Source organism: Balaenoptera ricei, chromosome 12, assembly GCF_028023285.1.
Source record: "Balaenoptera ricei isolate mBalRic1 chromosome 12, mBalRic1.hap2, whole genome shotgun sequence".
Classification (NCBI taxonomy): Eukaryota; Metazoa; Chordata; class Mammalia; order Artiodactyla; family Balaenopteridae; genus Balaenoptera; species Balaenoptera ricei.
In genome coordinates, this window is record NC_082650.1 from 33,798,791 (window position 1) to 33,822,952 (window position 24,162).

Sequence of the window (24,162 nt, forward strand, 5' to 3'; positions counted from 1 at the left end):
AGTTTATTCTTTTTCTCCCTTCAATATGGTCATTTTATTTTCTTGATACAGGCTGCATTCATTTAAATACATAATGCTGGTAGTAATAAAGTACTAAAGTTTGGAGATGCATGAACTGTCAAAGATTTGTCAACTAAATCAAATGTTTTAGCTGGCTATTTCTCTTTATTATTATGAGTGGGAAATACAGATAAGGTGATGGATGAAGAGAAAAGACATAATTATATAAGCTAGTATTGAAAATATTGGAATCATATAAGAAACACTGTCCTGGAACTGTCTTAAAGATTGTTCTTAATATTTTTGTTTTCCTATATTTTCCACCAGAGTTAGCTATGTCATGCTTCACACACAAAAAGGAATAAAACCCAAACTATTCTTTAAACAACAGGACATTTGATCTTAAAACTCGTTTAAATAATTATTTTTAATTCACCTTTTTTATATAGAAGATATCTATTTAATTCTACTTAAACAAATGTTACTTCAGGTTGGTCACCATAGATAAAGATTTTATCGCTGTTCAGGTGCTTTGTTGTATTTCATTTTTGACAAAACATAAGATGATGACTTAGAACTTCCTTTAGCCTCTGTCCTGTGGAAGTTCCACAAAGTACTACTCAATTAGTGAAGGCTGATCATTTTTACCTCATTCCTAAAAAGGCAACAGAATCATTCACTGGTTCATTCAATGTCTGAGTGGGCCATCTGGGAACGAGCTAGACATTTTCTCCAAACATTTTCAATCCCATACCAAGTAAGGAAAATAACTGACAGAATCTGCTATTGTTGCAGCCATTCATCAAAAATATATTAAATGCTAATATGAGAATTCATCTCTTCCTCCCTAGTTCCACCAGGATGCTCTATGCACACTTCCACTGCACTCTTTATTATACTACCATAAACGTTACTACATGTCTGCCTTTCATACTCGACTATGCCTTCTTTGAATTCAATGATCCTTTATCCATCTTTGTATCCTCTTTCCTGAGCCTAGAACTATCACATAATAATTACTGTGTACTGAGTGTCTTCTGTGCACTATCATGGGAACCTGAGACATAGCTCCTTTAAATATCAATGAAACTAATGTGGTAATCACGTTTTTGTCCACATTTACAAAGGCAGAACCTGAAGCTCAGAGAAGTAAAGTGCCTTGTCACTATAATACCATTAGCAAATGGTGCAGCACAGACTCAAACCCAAACCCAATGGTTAGCCTGTTACTTGACATTGTCTCCCAACATATACTAGATAGCAGGTCAGATGTTTTGGATACATCATTTTCTCACCTTAGCATTCAATCTTGAAAGCTAGGTATTCTTTTTGCCATTTTACAGAAGAGAGCTGCGACTCAAATACACAGGGAAGGCACTCAGTAAATGCTGGCAGACTGAATGAATCCAATGTTACAGAATAGATTTGGGAGGTAGTCAAAGATAATGGGGAGAAAACACATGTGGGCATAAACCCTGGCTGAACCTCTTCCCAAGAGCAAGTTACATAAATCTTTTTAAGAGCCTGAGAGCCCTCGTCATAATAATTTCTTCAAAATGCGATTACCTGTATCATTAATTTCAAAAGGTAGAACTATACTATCAACACTATTTCTACAAACCTCAAAACACTCCTTTGTTTCTAAGGCTTTTTCTAGATTATTTATTACATAAATTCTGCGTAATATTTTTGATACCCACACCAAAAAATTTACTATTAAAAGTCATGTGAAAACATCTTGCCTTGGAGAAATTTCGTATTTCTTTTCAAGCAATAAAGACACATGGGTTGTATCACAATAAAGTCATAATGGGCTCAGTTATGCTGTGGTAACAGACAACTCCAAATTCTCAGTGGCTTAACAGAAAACAAAATTTACTCATGTGAAATCCTCTACAGGTCTGGGTAACTATTCTGGGTAGCTGACCTATGTGTGCTGTCAATATTTCAGGCTGTTTTGATCTTCTGGCAGCTAAGTAAGCTCCATAGAGTCTCAAACTGGCAATTCAGTGCTTTTCCAGGGTTTGGGGGGAGGAGGAGAGGAATAATACATCATTTCAGCTCACATTTCATTGGCCAAACCAAGTCCTATGACCACATCTACCCTCAAAGGAAATGCAATATTCCAAAAGGAGGAGATTAAAAATTTGATAAACTGTACTAATGTCTACTGTAGGGTATAAGAAAAAATATCAAGTTAAATATCAAGGATGCTACTAAAAATAAGGTTTGGTGAATTTAAAGGAGAAAGATACACAGTTAGGTTAAGTTGATTTCTCTTACATTCTTACAGGAGGAATGAAAAATTTTCCATTTTTATCTTCATCTTATCAATGAGGACAATGAGAAGGAAATCAATTAATTTTATCGTATGGGCCTCTCTTCATTGTCGAAAAGAATGACAGCAAAAATGGTCTCAATTTTAGAAATATCAGTCCATGCTTTATTCCAGATGTCTCCAAGTCTTAACGGTACTTGGAAAAAATGGTATTCCCTGGAATGATGCAGGTCAGATAGAAATGCTTCGGATTTGTGTGCTGATTTGCCATTAGCAAAATGCTTTTGCAGTCCTCTAATTCCATTCTCATAATGACTTTCTGACGTTGGCAAGCAATTGTCCTCATCCTTATTTTACAGGTGAGGTGATTGAATCCAAAGAGGTCAAAATGACACTTATGTTTACAACTATTAAATAGCTAAGTTGAAAACAGAAGTCAAAATCCTGACCTGCAGCCCACTTCTCCCTCCACTATTCAATTCCAGTTCCTCCATAACGGGAGGAACGTAAGCCCATTTGCTGAGAGAACTACCCTGGAAATAAATCTTCCTTAAGTAATTCTAAACATGAATTTCTGTTGAGATAGCTTCAATTTACTTGTGCTTGCACACAAGCTGTATACCAAGTTGGAAGCCTACTGTGCAAGACAAGTTGAAATCAATTCAAATGATGTTTTACAAATATGACTCAATCTACTAGTAGATCAGAGATAAATAAAATATAACAAGCGTACTGACTCGGGATTCATGCTGACTTTCAGCTCACCTGAAGTAGGTAGGAGTTTCAAATATGATATGGCTTTCACTTCTTGAACCACAGTGCCTTACAAAATGTAGGCTGCAGAAAGCATCACCTACTTGGATTAGTTCCTGTGTCAGATCCCATAGCCACACTCTGTGAACACGTTGTTCGTGTATGGGAAAACCTCAGCAGGCTCAAATGAAACTAGTGATTTTAAGATGGGCAGACACTAAAATTATCTGACATGAGTCAGGGGGATTCATGTCTTTGGATTAACTAGTCTGAGAAACAATGCTGGCAAAAATAAATAAGTCCCCCAGCCACTTTTTGTCAATTTGTTTGTCATTTATTTTGAAATCCAGAGGACTCATCTCGTTGTACTCTTTAAACATCGTGGCAATCGCTATTTACTAAATGTGAAAAAACATAATTAATTCCTAAGTGCTGCTTCTCATCTTCATGGCATTTTAACCCAGCTTCTAGCAGAATTGACTATGCAGAAGAGGTACATTGTTTGGCAGTGGTTCTGTTTATGAATCTGCGATACTCTCCTTTGGGAGATGATGATTACACTTAGTTAAAATACTACAAATGAAAGACAAACTAGGCCATGCAAGCAAATGAAGGAGGTAGGGGAGCATCAGTAATAAAAAAAAACCTTTTGCAGATAAATCAGTATTGGAGACATTGCTTTGATTATGGGTATGCCAAGTTGTCGGTTTGGGGTCACATTTGGTCATCTAACTTAACCTGATTTAGGACAAAATTGCCACGAGAGCTTGTGTTATTTACTATTAGAGTAGAAAAGGAGAAAGGAAAAGAGCTCATTCAGACACAAAGCTAAAATTCTGTCAGAAAAATACATCATTGTTTTAAAAATGGAAAGCACAGCAGCCTACAGTCAGCCCCTTATGGATGTTTGGTTCAAGTCAGGGAGCTCTCTCTTTAAGGAAAAAAAATGGAGAACAGAAAGGAATAATCCTTTGAAAGTGTTCTAGGTAAAGAGCACTTTACATAATCATCACATATAATTTTCACAACGACCCTGAAAGGTAGGCACTATTTTCTCCACTTCACATTTGAAGAAATCAAGTTTCCACAAGGACCAACCACTTGCCAAAGGTCACACATATAATAAGCAATAGAGCTAATTTAATTCCTAGTCAGGTTACCTCCAAAGCTCATACTTTCCTTTATATCATGCAGCCATTACAGTATTACAGTATTTTTTTTAAAAAAACTTGTAGTTACTTAAATGAAGGTGCTTATATTTCTCATCATAAACTATATACTATTAAGTCAGAGACGACTGAATTAATTAATGGAAGAAAATATTCTACAAACCACTTTCTGAATACGGGTATCCTGGAATTGTATCACTTTAGTTTTCCACTATCTGAGTCATCATAAAGGAGACTTTTCCAGTACAGCATTTCTCAGTATGGGAATCATTCTTATTGCATGCTCTGGCAGAATTGAGAAAGAATCATCAATACTAAAAAAGGACTAAGACAAATTCATCTTGGGTATGTAAAATTTTAAAACTTAATAGAAACACTTTTCAGAAAACCAGTGCTCCGTTCTTATCTACTATTTGAAGACAGCAAACCTTAGGGATCTTCAGTCACTCAGCACATGCGTGTTTGCCCCAAGGTAAATGTGTGAACACTGGGAGATGCAGTTCTTGAGTTTACCTGAAGATGGCATCCATCCCAAGGCTGTATGTGATTTGTATAAGGACTCTCTTTAAATTCGCAAGCACGGTCATAAACTCTTTCCTACTGACTGGGAAATTTGTGCCATGTATGGTAAATAAATCTTCTTTAAGTGACAACACATTAATATGTTCTTCAGATGGTTGCAGATATACCTCATCGTGGGCTGTGCTGATTCTCAAGTCATTTCCCTAACGAGAAAAAGAAAGTATAAAAGGGTAAAACTGTGAAAAAAAGGGATTCTCTTCTCTGTGGATTATCCTCAGTAGATTTTTAATTTCAGGTTAGCTTCCCCTGTCAGTCAGCATATTTCTAGTATGTATAAAAGGCAGAGAAAACAATTTAAATATTAGCCTTAACCAGATGCATCACAAAGTATAAGCTTCCTGGTTATGCATGACTTTGCTTCCCCCATTAACTAAAATAATAAATACCTGGCAACTAACTCATAGATATATGTGATTACAAATGTCTCAGTTTTACAGAAGTGTACAAAAGTTGCATATATCAAATATACTGTTTTATGGTGAATGTGGGTTGTATAGGAAAATAGGGAAGAAAACTTAGAACAGTGTATGAAGCTATTGTTTTAAAGGACTCTTCTATCTGGGGAAAAAAATCCAAACAAACAAGAAAAAACCCTGCAGTTTAATGTTCACAATAGGATAATGGCATCATTACCATTTGGGTTAACATTTTATCTTAGTTCATTCGTATTAATAATATGTAACTTCTCAACATTTTACATTTAGAGAATCCCTTTTATCTCAAAGGAATTCCATGACATACTTCTAGTTTCATACACATACATATGTAATGATATATATCATCCAGATCACTTCATCAAATACTGGGAACATTCATTTTGGGGAAAGAATTTTTTTTTACTGATTCTCATGCCTGAAAGTTTCAAGACAAAAAACAACAGAGCCTCGTGCTAAATCAACATAGATCCATTTGGACTCATAAATATGCATGAAATGTGTGCTTTTGTGTGAGTTGAGGGGAGGAGGGCATGTATTATGTGAAAGGAAGAGTATGAGAAAGGATGGAAGACAGCCTTTGTGATAACTTTAGGCTTCTAGCATTTGGGAACTGCCTATGGCCCTCCAAATCCCGAAAGCAGTTTCTCCTATATTTTTCTTACCTAAATTAGGAGTTTTGAATGCTATTTAACTGTACCTAAATAAATGTTTCCTTTTCCATTTACTTCTACCTAATATAAACAAAGAAATAAACAATAAAATCTACTTGGAAGCAAGGAGAGATGGAAAGAGTACAACTATGTAAATCAGCCATTTGCCTAAATACTTTCAGTATCCTTATATTCTTGGGAAAATGGTCATTACGTTTTAAATTTAAATCCCAAATCTGCTCTAAAACTCCCATTTACCATTGGAACCCAATGCCTATGCTCAGTCTTCTTTTAGCTATGTCTCAGAGTGAAACATAAGACTGGCATAAGAAAATTCCCAAAATATGATATTTTTCTCTAGTAGTATGTAAATTAATGTTAAACTAGCCAAGTAAGGAATAACCTCAAGTAACATAAGAGTGTAAAGCAGTTAAATATAAATGACACTTTCCATACTCTACCTCTAAGATAATCATAAGCTGGAGTATGTGTTCTGTATCTTCCTCCTCTTCTTCGAGGTCGTATGATACAGTAAATGTCAATTGTCCTCCAACTGCTGTGAGCTACAAGAGAGGAGATGCGTAATCATTACAGGACTGGAGATGGGTCATTAAATCATGTTTTACTTATTATTTTAAAATTATTACATTGTTCTAGAGGGCAGGATTTGGAAGAAGCAGAAATCATGAGCGTGCAGAGTGAGAATGACAGACATTTCTTTAGGAGTAACCTTTATACGAACCTTACCCATCAACAGCAAGCCTGACACAAATATAAATTCATGTATTATTTTCCCTGGTATTGCAGGCTTGCTGAAATAGGTTAAGTTCCAGGGAACCAAACACAGCCCCTCCTGTCATTCTCCTAGTGTGTAGCTTGAGCTTTAAAATTCCCAAACAGAGAAGGATCTTTGTTAAAATTGGGAGATTTCTACCCATCCCTGAGGGTCACTCACTTTCTGTGGGTCTGAATTCTTTCAGCAAAGACATCACTCCATTTCACAGGCACTTTACCTAGACTATAAGCTAAGCTGGGAAATGTTGTTGGTCAAAGAAAAAGAAGTGTAGCAGCAAATTTTATATCATGATAAAATTCAATCAAAACTCCCAAAGAAGATACACTTTCCCCTGTGCAATCAAATATGCTTAGTTTGAATGAACGCTGTTATCCCTTTTCGTTAAACAAACTTCTTTCCTTCCAACTTGCATGCTGAGCCCCATACAATGTGTGCTTGAGGTTTACATCCTCTGACATTGACAGTAACCTTGTAGAAAGGATAAAAAAATAGGAAAGCAAGATCATTTACAGGACAGGAATCAACACTGGAGCTTGAGTGACAGACTCGATGCAAATGCTGCAGTGCTTTTTAAAAAATTCCACCCCAGCATTGTAAATAGACACTCATAAAACAAAGCTGATGATTTGTATTCTGCAGTTTCCTCCATGCTGACAAACAGACCCAGCTTCTCAGCCCTAGGCTCTTTGTGGCCTCTCACAGCAGACCCTGACCACAAAGCAATTCCCGATGATGTTCTGGATTGAGGAGGAGGAACCCGGATTCCTCTCAGAGTTGTTCCACAGGGAATGGAACATAGCTCGCCATGGCTGATTAAACAGGGTTTTTAAATTGCAGCTCCTTAATGTCTTCTACGAGCTCATTACAGGGAGCTCTATAAGGAACTAAAATTCAGAAAACTTTTATTCCCCTGCTCCACTGAGAAATAGCCCTATTCTAATGTCTTTTCATATATAAAATAATAAATATCTCTCTGGACTATAGCCCTTGGCATTATTGTGAGTAATGAGGGGTGACTCTATGTAAAAGGTTTTTGGTTCTATTAAGATAAGCTTCCAAAATTTCACATAGCATGCTTGTTCAAAATCAGCCAGACATTTTCTCAATGACAGGAGTCTAGAAAGGCAGCAGAAAGAATGTTTCATATATTTCAAAGAGGACTTAACTATTCAGAATTTCCTAAATTAATAAAAATATTTAGTAGGAGGTAGGGATTGAGTTTGGGAAGGACATTGGGACATAGATCCATAATGTTGCAAACTTTTGAGCTTCCAAATGTATTTTGATTGTTTAAAATTTGGATTACATGTTATTATTCTTCTGGAATATGTTTCTCTAAAAAAAAAAAAGACCAATGTAAATTAATTCTTAATTTCTTAAATCAATTTGAGAAACTTAGAATTAAAGGTAATTCCCACTTTGCCAATAAAAAGATCCAAAGTGTGTGTAATTTGAGTATCCCACATGTTAAGACTTAAGATGAAATACAAAAATGTTTGATCTGTTACAATATTTGATTTGTCAATGTACTTTCCATACCTGCTTATAATCAAGTCATATAGTATATGAGATAATATAATATGGGAGAGTAATGAGGGTGGAAACGGGGAAAAAGGAACAAATAACTACATAGAAAAAGAGAGGGGCCTTTTGCGGGTCAATGATAATACAAAACATGAACTAAGGAGTAGAATTAATTCAACCTATTTTCCTGAGGCCTTATAACAATAGTAGTAATCATAATAATGAAAAATTGGTTTCTCATTCACATTTCATAAAACAACTTTTTTCCAAACTCTTTCATGCATATTTGATACCCATGCTTTGGCAACATTAGAACCAGTTTTTGAATCATCTAACAATTTTCATGAGTGAATCTATTTTGCTTCCACCTAAGTTGTGAAAAACAGGAAATTTTAAATAGATGCATGATACTGTTACCAGATGTTTTTTCCCCAAACCACAAGTGTTCATTTCTATAATATTAAAATCATTGTCTCCTTCATTCACCCTAAGGTGTGTATTTATGATCACCTCTATAAAACTACTTAGTCAAGTACTTAGGTAATTTTTTTAAAAGACTGTTTAAGATATCATCCTTCAATTTAGAGATGTACTTCCTAGGAATAATTACTTATTCTCTGTTAAGCTCCTTTGCCTCTATTTTTCCTTCAACTCCATAAAGTAATCTCTTCATAAGCAATAAGACCAAGCACTTCCTGGTGGTGTTTCCAGCTAATGTGTCTTCCCCAAAGAGTACATACCATTGTAGGGTCTTTGTAATGATTCAATTATAAGATAACACCTTCTTTTCTGAGGAACATTGCTTTTTGGGGGAAAAAGCTTTGCGAATACTCAGAATACAAGTTGTCCTTTCATATATGGCTTGGATGAAGAATTCTGTCTCTTCTCCATCAATGTACTGCTCCATATTCCAAATGCCATTTTTACTTGGCTCCTCCACATGCTTGCTTCTCCACTCTCCTATAATTCCTTCAGTATCCCAATCTTCACTCTCTCCATCAAATCAAATGTGCACAGGGCTGCAAGTCATCAATTAACTTTGTTGTCTCCTCTAGCTATTATCTCTGGTTATTTGTTAGTTTTGCTGTCAAACTCTAAGATATTACACTCATTTTCTTTATTTCTACCCATCCACCCTTTTTTTATTTTATCAAGCTGCAGCCTGCTTTCCACCCTTAGTACTTCACTAAAAGTGTTTCTTGAAAGGTCATTTATCAGCTTTATCTAGCAACCACTAATGGGTTTTTGTCCAGTTCTATGTGTCATGTGATAATTCTTAAGATTCTTGACTCCTTGGTCTTCTACTATATTAAACTTTTCTGATACTTCTTCCCCTGGAGTACGACAGAGGTCATACCTCTGTCTCTGTGATAGATACATTTTTCTTCTATTCTATACTCAGTGTATGGATGTCTCCAAGACTCTTACTCTCTTTTGGTTATCCTTTCTTATTGACTTTCCATTCCTCTCTCATGGATTGAACTATGTTCATACCTGGTTTCTCAATCCGTATCTTCTATCCTGTCCCATGTCCCTGTATTAATTTGCTCCTGGTGTCATAACAAAGGACCAGTGACTGGGCAAACAACAGAAATCTGAGATCAAGATGTCAGCAGGGTTGGTTTTTCTTAGGCCTCTCACCTTGGCTTGTATTATAGATGGTCATCTTTTTCCTGTGTTCTTCCATGGTCTTCCTTCAGTGTTTGTCTCTGTCCTAATTTCCTCTTCTTATAAGGACAACGGTCATAGTGGATTAGGGACCACACTAAGAGCCCCATTTTAACTTAATTAATTAATTGGAATAAAAGATCCTTTCTCCAAATACAGTCACATTTTGAGGTTCTGAGAGTTAGGACTTCAACATACAATTTTGGGGAACAATTCAGCCTGTAAAAGTTCTGTACTGAATGATTGTTCAGTAATGTATCACACACTCAACATACCCAAAGTTAATCTTATTATCTGGGTCGTCCCAGGAAACAACTATTTTCTTAACTTCCATGAAGCATAGGTCAAGCCAATTGCTTTGTTTCTCTACTGTAATTAGGAAACCATAGGTACAACATAATATTGTTTTCACTTTATTTTCTGTATCAGATTAGTGCCTCAATCCTATTCCTTGAAATGCTTCTTGTCTAACTTTCTCTTCCCATTGCTACATCACACTCACTAGGTCCTCATCAAGCATTTGAATTCAATTCCCTGACTTCAGTCTTCTTTTTAGGGGAAAGTGTTATCAACAATCAATTCTGTTGTTGCACTAACCTAATGTAGAACCTCTAGTGGCCCTGGGATCTATGATGTCATTCAAGTTTCTGTGCAGTTTCAATACTCTGTAGGATCTATCTAGCCCCCTGTTCACAAAATCTGTGCAGAGATGTCCCAGGGCACTTCAGTAAACTCACAAAGGCACTGGGGGATGTTGTAAATGTTTGAAGGAAATACAGCAATACTATATAATGGTTGGACTCCACACAAACAACTAGCTCTAGGTAGTTCACAATTTTAACAGATAATGTTATATTCCTCTAGAGGATGTTCTCAAAATTTTGAGCTATGTTTTTGTTTACTTGCATTTTCAGCCATGTCATATCTTTGTTAAGCAAAGTTTTCAGTGGATGCTGTGATAAAAACAAAAACAAAAACAAGCATTGTACAAAAATCAATGTGAAACAGAAAATAAAGGCAGCAATGTCTGATCTGATTCTCAGTTTTGAGAACTTGAATATTATTCAGCACGAAAGATCCCATTAGTAAGTGATTGTGGTAATTTATGAAGAAAAGAAATTATTATATTGTCTAAATTTATGTGCATTATTTTTTAATGACTGCTAAGTTGTTAAATTACAAATATTTATTAAGTTGTTTAGCCCTAACTACTGCAGCATATTTCAGTTGATCTAGAAGGCATTGTGAGAAAAATATGGAGACACTAAGAATACCACAAATAGAAAAAGTTTCAGAACTCCCAATCTAGCCTCCGTATCTATCCATTCTGCTACTTGTATGTGCTTAAAGTAATTTTCCTGCTGAAATTCTCATTCCTACAACTCTCTGACCGTTCAAATGCTGCTTTTCTTTCTTTGCCTGGCTTATGTCCCGCTGGACAGAAGACTGAGGGAAAAAAGTTCTTTCAGTGATATTCTTAAAGTCTACTAAGAAGTCAGTGGCAACCACAACTAGTAAAAGAGCTAAAGGATTGAAGAACAGGTAGAGCTCCGTATAAACCAACTCATCCAATAACATTAAAGAATTCTAACCATACATCACATGACATTGGTAAGTTATGTGTACTGTGCATAACTTTAACTTTCCACAATTTTGGACTTTGTAGACTCTATTAATTTTATATTTGAGGTTTTCATATTAGTCCTTTTTGGGGACAATATTGATTTCTCTAATTTTACAGAGCACTGCATGTACAGCCAATAGAACATTTCATTTTCTCCTGCTATTTAGGAACTAAACGGTCATTGTTCTATGGGCTAGAGAAATATGCTTTTCCACAGGTAGAAGTAAGTGCAATTCCAGTTTGCTTTAGGGCCTTTCTTATATTTACTGGATGGATTAGACTATATCTACCAGAGATGAAAATTATATTCCTTTTCAATACAAAGAGAAAGTGAATTTAATGAAAATATTTCATTCCATAAGAGTCCCCAGGGGCTTCCCTGGTGGCGCAGTGGTTGAGAGTCTGCCTGCCAATGCAGGGGACACGGGTTCGAGCCCTGGTCTGGGAAGATCCCGCATGCCACGGAGCAACTGGGCCCGTGAGCCACAATTACTGAGCCTGCGCGTCTGGAGCCTGTGCTCCGCAACAAAAGAGGCCGCGATGGTGAGAGGCCCGCGCACCGCGATGAAGAGTGGCCCCCGCTCGCCGCAACTAGAGAAAGCCCTCGCACAGAAACGAAGACTCAACACAGTCATAAATAAATAAATAAATAAATAAAAGAACGTGAACTTCTAAAAAAAAAAAAAAAAAAAAGAGTCCCCAAAGACCTAGCCTTTTATCTTTCCCCTTGTCTATTAAGCAAAATTCTCTTTGGGGAGATTCAGATATCAAATTGCGAAGGCACTGCAAGACAAAGCACCCATCCATTCCTGGAGATGGTTCAGTGCTAAGCCCTTCACTCTCCTGATCCTCAAATTCACGCCATTAAGAAAAGAGCAATGCGAGTAGCTGTTTCCCATGAATACCTGTTTTAATTCTACCTTCAGGGGAAAGGAACAGCTTGATTGCAAGTAACATTATAGTTACTATGCAATATATAACCTAATGTCACACTTAATAATGTAGTGTGCATGCAGCACATTGCATTAAAGATCTAATGAGGCAGGAAAGTTTTTCCTCATGAGTGGAAAAGGCTAAAGTTAATTCATAAAACTAAGCTTTACAAAAGCATTTAGTATTAGGTTTTGCGTGTTCTAGCCTCTCTTCCCCCCCCCCCCCCCAATTTAAGAAGTATGGATTGAGAGATGAAGGGTGGATGATCTATGGAGGACAATATATCTGCAAGGAAATTTTTCTCAGAAAAATAAGCCTGGGATATTTGGTCCTCTGATGTCAGAACACCATCACTCTTACTCCACAAAATGGGGTGTGAAACCTAATATTTGCTTTTCTTACCAGAGCAAATATTTCAGAAGGGATATACTAAAATCAAATGAGGAAAAGGCTTTGTAATATTGAGCAGGATAAGTGAAACAGAGCTGTCAATTTCAATTCAGTATCACAAAGAGGGCAGGCGATTCATCCTTCTAGATTCCAAAGCCCCAGAGTATTAAACTCTGAAAAGGTATCCTCCCATTTAAGTGTTTATTAATGTGTCTATTCATGAGGCTCTTTTTCAAAACAGAAAAAGTATTCCACTACAGGTTTTGTTATGCTCTTTTGTACATTTATAACATTGAGATAAGTGCATGTTTCTCTCCTTTCAAAACTTGGTAATTAGAATAGAACCGATGCAAGGGGATGTTGAATTAGAGAACAGGCAGAATTTACACGGGCGATCTTAAAGTTACATCATCTTTAATGCTCAGAAAATGGACTTGGAGTTGTGGGTGTCAAACGGGGACAATACATTCTAGAAATGTTGCTTTGGAAGGCAAGAGGCTACTTTATGCAGTCCAGGAGATACAAAGAAAAAACTCGAGGAATTTTACTTTCTGCCTGCCTTACTCCCTTTCTTTTCTTCCTCTCTGCTTGCTTTTTCTGCCTTCTTTCCTTCCTTGTACACATCTCCCTCAAACCCTACCCCCACTCCCACCATCTCCTTCTCTCCTCTTTCTTCTGATTTTTTTTTTCCTTTTAGACTTGGCCACTTCCAACCAGATAAGATAATTTTGCATCCCTCTGTACTTTGTATCATCTAAAGTTCATATGTATATAAAGCAGTGATTAAAATCATGAATGCATCAGGGCCAAGCCCACCAGGGACACTCCCTCAGTGTAACACTCAGGAACTGATCAATCAATCAGTGTCCTTGCAGCCTAATCCTCCAATTGCTTATGGAACTACTCACGCATATTTATTCTTCCCAACTTTCACCATGTTTTTCCAAATTCTCACAACCTACCTCCTAGCTAGTATTCATATACAATGTTTCTTATTAATAATGCCAAGAGATATTCATTACAGGGTTTTGCTTGGCAGAGGGAAAACAAAGTAATTGTGAGAGATACATCTAGAGGAATTAAGAAGTCAGTATGAGATTCCCATATGAATTTCTGTTAAATTAGTTGTTTATTCACTTGAGTAATGCCTACCTATCTCCAGCATAAGCTTTCTGTCTCCTGCATAACAAAGTGAGGCCCAATTATACTTTCCCTATACTCAGTTATGATTCAAAGCAAATGGAATTATAAAGGTTTGATCAGGTAAGAATGTTTCTGGTTGCAACTGAAAACCAGACAATTAGCGGTTCTCGTATAACAAGAAGTCCAAAGGTAGACAGATCAAATTTTTAAAAATTACAATTAATGGGTTAATTTTTCTCTATTTCATGTATTTTCTACAAACACCTAGGTCCTTCTGGGGGCACTTAAAAATATAAACATCTCATGAATAGATTTGCTAAACTTTACATAGAAGACAAAGCACTTAGAAGTACAACATCCCATACATAAATTAGTATTTAGTGTTTTCTCTAAGTTCTCTGACTTAGAGAACTACTTGCTACCTTGTGACATGCACTGATCAAATATTGAGTTGAAATAGTACAGTCTCAACAGATGCGAGTAAATGGTAGCAGCCAAATTCTCCAAACTGTTTTTTGTTATCAAGCCTAGACTCAAAAATAGGATTTTTGCAACAGCTGTTTGTCTTCTGTTTACTTTTTATGTTTGGATGGAAGCTTCCATTAGTACTCTTTCTTTGGGTTGGATTAATTTATGAGTAAATATTCAGTACAAAAAATACATGTAGTATATTATTAAACATTGATCTAATCAAATAAACCATAAATTATGGTTTTATATATACATAAGTTTCGTACTGACTAGGGCTTAATTTTTTTCTTTAAGTTCTCTGCCAAGAAAACAGAAAACTATATCCTCATGATATACAACATTGATCTGATTAAAATAACAGGACCCATTTTAATCCAAGTTCCAGTAAGTTAAATAGAAACAGACTTACTATTTTCACATAAATGAGGAATGAAAACAAAATATACAACCCTTGTGGGAAATTTATGAAAACACTGTAAAAAAGAGTTATCAGCATTGCTATTTTCTACGTGAATGAGAATTTTAGTTAATCTTTCTCTTACTGCTTAAGTATTTTGTCTTATAAGTATATTCATTACTTTGGATAGTATATGGCTAGTGTATAGCCTTTTCCCCTCACATTGCAAAAGTAGCAACAAGAGTGTAATAAACAGAGCTTTCCTCTTGCCCATAGGCAATTCTAACAGTTTATATCTTTAGCAACACTAAATATGGTTGGAACTGCTGTATGTTTAAATAAGCTCAATTAATTTTAGGTTACATTATTTAAATAGAGGTTATTTTGAAACAGCAGTCAACTTATCTCCCTCAAAAGCAGAAGCCAGAACACATCTTGGAATACTATTCTGATTTGATGCTAAATTGATCTACCACTATTCTCTTTTCTTTCTTTCCTCATTTGTGAACTCTGCAGGTGACTCTTTATTACAGCAGTAGAAGCTGATTATGAATTTTAGAAGAAAACACTCCCAAATGTGCAATGGAAACTAAGTCACACCCTAGAGGAGAATCAACAGGCTAATAAAATACATTTAAGTATCTTCTTCCAGAATGAACAGATAAAGGGCTGTGTTAGTTATCTGATGTCTATTAATATAGGGGTCAGATATAAATCACACCAAAGATCAAACCCATTCCTGGAGATTTTCCGGACCTAGTTTCGGATCCTGGTTCTGCCTTTAAATTGCTGTATGGCCCTTGGGAAAGTTATTTATGCCTTCAGAGTCTCAGTTAATTTTCACTAAAATGAGCTGAATTATACCTACCTCAGAATTTTGTTCTGAGGATGAAATGAGAAAATACAAGGTAAATTCCTCACCTGGCACCTAGCATACAGTATATAAGTAAAAAATATTGTAAGTTATACTGTTTTAATATATTTTCAAAATTAAATATATACATACTTCACACAAAAATCTAATCATAATAATTTTTATTTCATGATTCTAAATGCACTTTAAAATCTTAGGTTTTCTGGAAGAGTCACAGTGATGGCAGGATTCAGATCTTATTCATGTTTTAATGTTTCCCTCTGGTACTCTGCATAAGTATCTCACAGATAGTAGATGGTACATAAATATCTGCTGAATTTTAATCAAATTCAACACCATATATCATGTCAATATATGATACTGAATAGATGGAGAAAGCATTAAAAAAACTTGGAAAATTTGTACTACTCCATGAGATAACTTGCAGTTGTTATTAGAGTAGGTCTTTATTGGTCTCTCTATTATTATCTTTATCAGTCCTAAAAACAAACCAAACTAGACATGTCTATTTGAGCTTTTTGGTGATTTGAGCTTACCACAGGAACTTACTGTACTGCTGACTGGCAAACTATAAATGCATTTGTTTTAAAATAAGGAACCTTTAGCACTGGGAAGTTTGATCTGAAGTTGAAGGAAAAAAAATCAATATTTAAGTCATTTAGACATTTACACACATGAAGCAACTATATGCCATTACTTTTCACCAGCTTCTATATGCTAGGATAATAGCGCAATTTCCAGCACCCACTAATACCTATTTTATAAGTCATATGCATATTTTCAATATGTTCTGATACATTGGCAAACAATGTACTCTCTGTATTAAGAAGATATCTAGCATACAGATTAAAGGAAGCAATAATCCAACTGCAATCACAGCCAGCAAGAGCACATTCTTGATATCACCGTTTAAGAGAGTAGTTGACAAATTAGAGTTCATTCAAAGAGGAATGACCAGGATGTTGATGGCTCTAAAAACTGAGCAAAAGGTTTAGAAAGGTAATGGGAATCTTTAATCTTAAAAAAGAAAAAACTTAGGGAAAACATGATTGTTTTCTCGAATGTCTGAGGCTCTAGCATGTATAATAGGAAAAAAACGTGCTCTGTTTGTAGCACACAAATTGAGCCTATATAAGGAAGTGGGGAGAAGGAGTATTGTTTGGTCATGTGGAAAAATTAACTTCTAATATCTAGAACTGTTGAAAATGGAATGAACTACCTTGTAGGGTATCCATATCCCTGAAGATATATGAAGAGAGCTTCATCTGTCCAGGATGATGGAGGAGGAATGCCTATATCAGCTGAAAGGTTGGACTAGATCTGAAATCACTGGCCAACTTGAAATTCCACCATGCTAAGTTTTACAACTACTTTATTATAGTTGGTGACTAAATATCAGGGTAACCCTCTGCAATTTCTATTGTAGAGCCCCAGGATAGTATCAGTTTTATATACATCTGCTTTCTGCTCTGTGATTTTGGAGATAAAGAATTTATAGGAAAGAGCAACACATTTTATTAAGAGAAAACTACTTGTATACACAAAGACAGAATGGCATAGTGGGAAAAAGAACATGTTCTGGAGCTAGACTTGTGGGGAAGAAATAGTCAGCTCTGCCACTTATTAATTGCTTATGACTAGAGTAAATTACTTAATATCTCTTTGTCTCAAATCTTCATCCGAAACATGGATATGATACAACAGTAAATGCTTTATAGGGTTGTTGTGAGAATTCAATTGAATAATCTAGAATAGTGCTTGACACTTTACAAGTGTTGACTAAAGGTTAGCTGCTATCATTGTTCTTGTTGCTATTATGTAAAACAATCTCCAAAAGTTTGTAACCATCCAGAGCAAGATTCTCTGATTACCACATCATTGTAACAAATCAGTATGATCTGGGTATTTTTAAGTTTGAAAACAAACATTGGTCACATTTTTAAGCAATATATGCATAACATAAAATTACAGTAGGTCTCAAAAATTAAGGGACTCAATTACTGAGCCTTATATAATCAAGCAAACATTTATATGAAACTTTAGAATTTCAATAGCACTTTTGGCATCATTTTATTTACTCTTGAAAAATCTTATAAGTATTATTATTATTAAATCATATCATATACAGGGGGAAATTAAGGTTCCAAAAGGTTAAATTGTTCAAGGTCACACTTTTACTTTAGTGATATCGAGATGCAGCCGTGATTTATGTTTACCTTTTTAAATTCAAGACTCTGTATCTCTCCCTCCTTCTCTCTCTCTCTCTCTCCCTCTCTCTCTCACACACACACACACAGTGTGAATGGTATCTATAATGCAAAGATCCTGTGCTCCAGAATAAGACTGACTCACTCTCCATTACATTTACTGTGTGACTTTGGACAAATTAATTTAATTCCATAGTATACATAGTGTTATGTCTAAAAGAGAATGAAAATACCTACCTTGAAGGGTCTTTGTAAAATAATTCATGAGAGAAACTATGTAAAACCTATTCTTCATGTTCTATACCAGGCGTATGGAATTTATTCAAACATAGTCTCATTTTCTTTTATAATTATTCTGGGAATTGAGCAAGCTTAAAATAAGTTTGTTAATTTGAGTCTAAGTGTTTGTGTAGAAAAGAAAATACTGTTGTTTCTTAAACATGAAAATATATTATCTTCATTAATAATGAGAAGAAAACAAAGTAAAACTTCGCTAAAATACCATTGCTCACTCATTGAATTGGTAAAGATCCAAAAGTTTGATAACATACTCTATTGGCGAAGGGCTTAGGGAAACAAGCACTTTCATGCATTGGTGGTGTATGTATAAAATCTACGGGATCGATTTGGTAATATCTGAAGTACAAATGCATATACACTTTGATATGGCAATTTTACTTCTGGAAGTTTATCCAACAGTTATACTTGCACATGTAAGATATAGCTAAGCACGTGATTATTCATTGCAACAATGTTTGTACTAGAAAAGCATTGAAAATAGACCCATGTCCATCAATAGTGATCATTATTAGACATATTAATAATGATAATAATGGAGATGGCAAATATTCTGCAATGTGGCTGTACATATATTAAGTCATTTAACCCTCAAAATAATATTCATACAGCCTTATGAGATAGGCATATTGTTATCATTGTTACATTTATTTTAAAGATGAGAAAACTGAAGCATTGAGTGATTACATAACTTGCTCAAGGTTATAAAGTTGGTAGGTGGTGAAACCAGGACTTGAACCTCACGATCTAGCACTAGAGTCAAAGTTTAACCTCTTTTATGACTGCTGAATGAATTTGGGTGCATCTATTCAACAAAATAAAGTTAACCAAAAGTTATAAATATAAGTATATATATATATTTCTATACATGGAGGAGAAAAATCTTTATCCCTTAATATGGAATTATTTTCATCACATTAAATAAAAACTATAATGTGCTTTTATAATATGTATGTCATACTACCATTTACATAAAATGAGAAAAATTATATATATGCATATATAATATATATATACATAAAAAGTAATGTAGAAATAGGGAAAATAAGAGTTAACCCCCAAATACATGGCAGTTACTATTTTGACATTATTTATTCTTAATTTATCAGATGAAATAGCTAATAGAATCAGCATCACTAGCTGGGATATCTGAGTAAGTTCAAATATTTGTGATTTAAGCACCTGCAAAATGGCCCTGGTAACCAGGGAGAAAGTGCATTTTATAAAGAATGCTTTGCAAATATATTTAGAGGGGTTTCTGGAATAGTGATACTGAGGAAATACAAAGAAAAGGGAGTCAGGAGACCTGAGTGTTAGCTAGCCCTGCTCAAACCAGATGTGTAATTTAAAAAATATTTGTTTCTGAAGAACAAAACCAAAACCAGACTCTGAATATGGAAGTGAAAAGAGCTGACATGATGTCTCAGCTCATGAGTATTTCACAGAAGTATGACTTCTGTCATACTTATATGACATATTTATCTGAAAAGAGCTTTAAAACCATCATCTTTACTGTGCAAATTTCAATGACTTTCCTGCTATTTTACTGTATTATTTTGAGATTTCTATGAAGTAATATTAGTATATTTTGGAGACTACATATATGTACATTTTTATTATTTGATACCTTTAGTTCTAAAATTCTCTGACTAAATGACAATAGTAATCTGATACATCAGACTTCTTGCTTCAATAGTGAAACTCTAATATGCAGAAATGATTGCATTCAAGTAAATATATTACACAGTATTTTAGATATGCCTTGCCCTCATTTCTTTTCATTTTAAGTAGATAAATCATTAAACTAAAATATCCCTACCTGAATCTACAAATTTCATCACTCATATATTAAAAGTACGTCAGACTATGGACTCCTTAACTCAAAACAAAAACAAAAAACAAAAACCCAGAAGTCAGGGAAGAACAATAGCCAAAATTTTAAGATAAAGCTTAGTATTTCTTGTAAGATATAGGAGAAAATTTGTGATTTTTCTACTAAGTCCCCCAATTCCCATAAACTGTAGGTACGCTTTTATAACAAAGGGAGTACAAATAGTGTTCCTTACTATTTTCTAAGAAAACAGAGTTTCTGCCATACAAAGGCAGACAGACCCTTAGGACACTCCATTTTGCTAAGAGTTCAAAAAGACGCGTAAAAGCAGCCCCATCAATCACAACATGAAACACACACTTTCTCACACTCTCACAGGGGTGCAAATATTTATGCAGCTTTGGCCACTTATTTTCTTCATGCACTTTCACATCAGCATAGCAATTGTATACTTTTTTATGGGGGGGGGAACAGTTATGCAGTCTTTGAACTTTAGCATATTGCACTGAATTTTGTAGTACATACTTTATTTTATATACTATTTCTAAAGCTTTCAACATCTCTGTTATTTCTCTTTCTTCTCAGTCATAACTGAACATCCCTCCCACACAGACCAGATGTTTCTCTATTTAAAAGAAGGCAAGTGATTTAACATCATAAATACCAAATTGCATCTCAAGGTCAGAGTCAAAGCTTTTATGTCTCATTAATTTTTAGGCTCCTCATCAGTTTTTCTCATTGAGCTACCATTTATATTTTGGTATGTGGAAAAGCATGGGACTTGTATTATCAGTTAAAACAGAAGGCTATCTCCAGCTACTAATGACTAATATAAAACATTTCCAATTAAATGTGTAGTACCTCATATACTTTGTAAATGGCAACAGCAAAACTTCATCAGCTTTCTGGTCCATTTAACAGCAACTTCCCTTCCCACTGAGGGAGAAGAAGGAAAACACCTCTTTGAATTAATCCATCCCCTAAGTGCTGAGACATAAAAATATGGACCTTTATCTCTCTCCTAAATCAAATCAGTTAGGCCACTCGTAATTCTTGGAAGTGATAGATTTAATTTTAAAATATTAGATATTTCTTAGAAATTCACTAAAAGTAGGTAATAAAGAAAACCTATATGCATCACTGTCTGATTTTAGCACTCATTTATTCAATGATAAATAAGCAGAAGTGTGAGAACATGAAGAACCTCCCATCGTTTTAGAGTCTACAGCAGTATTTCTGAAAGTAATCATGTATGAAGAAGTTGATGACAAATCAACTGACTTCATTTATTTCCTCACCTATAAAAGGACCTTTTATGCTTTTTAGCCCCCAAACACTTATTTTATCATAAGGAAAACATCGTACCAGAGAAGATATGTGATCTGCCCAAAGCCAAAGTGTAAATAATGGCAGAGATTCTGGGACTTGGTTTCAGTTCTGCGTCTCTACATGTGTTCATAGATACTATTTGCTTAGGACAACATGTTTTCTGTTCTATTTTATTTTGTTATAATTGTTTTAAAATACTGTCACAAATTCTTTGACACCCATCCCAGTGAGAGTCAATGGGGATATCTGTCCTCTCTCTTGAATCTGAATGGGTTTGTGATGGCTTTGACCAATGGAATATCTTGTGTGATTTCTGAGGTAAGGTCATAAATCATCATTAAGCTTTTGCCTTATTTTCTGGGTACATGTTCTATTGGAACTCTGAGCTGCCATGAAGGTTCCTACTACCCTAAGGCCACCATGCTTTGAGGAAGCCCAAACTACATATATTGGTCATGTGTGGGATGCCTGGTCTGTCTCAGGTGAGTTCAGCCTTTGAGCTACTGCATTCCAGGCAATAGCCATGTATGTGAAGAAGCTTCCAATGGTTCAATTCACTCACAACCATTCAAGTCTGCCCGCCTGAGCCCCAAGATATTATTGAGCAAAGAGTAGCCATCCCCGCAATACTCTGTTCAAATTCCTTACCTGCAAAATTTGTGAACATATTAAAATAGCTGTCTTACACTACTAATTTTGAGGTGGTTTGTCACTCAGCAATAGATAACTGGAAAACTCTTAGATCTTAGTTTTCTCCCATATGGGTTAAGCACGCTGGCTAGTTTGATACATTTAGCTATTGCCAGTCAAAAGCTATACTGTTCTATAGCTTAGCTTTTCTTAAATGACCTTTCTTTAGAGCTATAATTCTGCCATCTTTTTGCATATTATTTTTATGAGCATAGAATAGCATTTTTTTTTTGGTTAAATTTCTTTTTTAAATTTCATTCACTAAACATGTATTGAATATATAATCTATATTTTAAAAATTAATAGATTTCAAAGATACAGAGATGAACAGAATAAAATAATTGTTCTCCAGAGAGTGTGGGGAGAGAGAGCTGCTGTTTGATTTTTTTTGTCTTTATTTTCCTCTTCCTCCTCTTTTTATTTTATAATGAAAGCATTTAGGACTTTAGATTTACCCTGAATACTGCTTTTGCATCATCTGAGTTTTTGCTTTATCATACACTGTTTTCTAGATTATATATAATTGCAATTTAAATTTCTTTTTGCAGGATAGTTATTTTATAGCATGTTTCAAGATTTTAATTAATTTATTACTTTTAATTTATATTTGACCACACCATGATCAGAGACTGAAAACTAAACATTTTCTGGTTTTAGAATTTCTGAAAAGTGTGTGTGTACTTGAGTATGCCTGTGTGGTCTGTCATGAGACTCATTTTTAAAATATTCCATCAGTATAGGCCCTGTTTATGAATATAAAATTAACAAAGTGCTATTATTTATTTTTTAATCTTCAGTAAGATTTATCAGTGTTTACATCCTCTCTCCTTACCTTTCAAAGATTGAGTTATGTATTAAAGTCTATCACTACGACAATTGTTTGCTTGCATATCAATAAAAAAGTGTCAAGGAATATGCAGTCAGTGTTCTTCAAACATAAGAAGAAATTCATGATATACTGGCACAGTTTTAATTCTAACAAAGAGAGCCTGGGGTAAACTAATGATATGTATAGTTTCATATCTATAAGACAACATTTGGAGCATTTCTAACTAGCAAGTAATTCTAGAAAATACACTAACCATATAATTTATTTATTTAAAATTGTAAATTAAGAATCAAATAATTAAACATAAACAATAAATTTCACTATTTCTAAAAATGTTATCAAATCTGACAATATACTTTGAATGCATTAAGAAGTTCAAAAATGAGAGGAAAAAGAACATCCAGGCAAAATATTTTTTATGCAAGGTAATTTGCATAATAAATTTTTAACAAATTAATGCCATAATAGACATTTTTAGAGTTACATTATATTTAGCTAATGAGAATTGAAGAAATGTTAATGTGTATCATAATCATCAGGCAAGCACATTCATCATTTTATTAACTTTTTCTATCTTATTTTATACATCTGACATTCAAGAAAATTTGATCATTTTTCTGGACCAAATAAAATTGTTATAATTTTAGTTATTATTAGGTAATTCAATAAGCATATTTTTACATATGGCTTGGTATTAAGCTTGGCCTTATGCAAAAGTATGTATAAATCTAAGGATATAGCAAAAAGAATCATGCATTTCTATTTTGGTTCAATTTACAAAATGTGAATCTTTTTTTATATCAAGTTAGAAAGACAGAAAAGCCTGGTAGCTGTGTCAATGGATGAAAAAGGTGGGGTGAAGCAAAGTTTGCTCTTTTGGAGGAGTACTGATTATGCACAGCATGTGAGGGGAGAAAGCAAGAGCACCAGGGGTCTTTGAGTCATCTTGTTAAAGCTCATTGGTTCCTCACCATGGCTTGATAAGAGCAAAACAAAACAAATCCAAAGTGTGGATACTCTAGGAGCATAATAATTAAGAAGAACCCTTTTTTTTTGTCCACAAACTCTATACACTGAAATAAATAATGTTTGTTTTCTTCCAGTTCAATTGGTTCTAAGCTTCCTAGTCCCTGGAATTTTCTTGCTTGTCAATCATGCCAATGTGAGCATTCAATTCTGAGTATAAAACATGCTCAGATGAGTCAATACGCTCGTGTAAAGGCTGGAATTACGAAATAATCTTTTTAATATTTCAGAAATGTGTTTAAAATTTTACTTCCAGCTTTTAAA

General features: G+C 34.7%; 1 protein-coding gene across 1 annotated transcript in view; it reads right to left on the reverse strand.

Annotated features, from left to right (window-relative positions):
• Positions 1 to 24,162, reverse strand: part of LAMA2 (laminin subunit alpha 2) — a 623,785-nt gene that overhangs the window by 264,679 nt on the left and 334,944 nt on the right. The window contains exons 13-14 of the mRNA XM_059941243.1: positions 6,331 to 6,432; positions 4,714 to 4,925 (exon numbers count right to left, since the gene is read on the reverse strand). Of these exons, the coding sequence (XP_059797226.1) occupies positions 4,714 to 4,925; positions 6,331 to 6,432 (314 nt within the window). The remainder of the gene's footprint in view (positions 1 to 4,713; positions 4,926 to 6,330; positions 6,433 to 24,162) is intronic.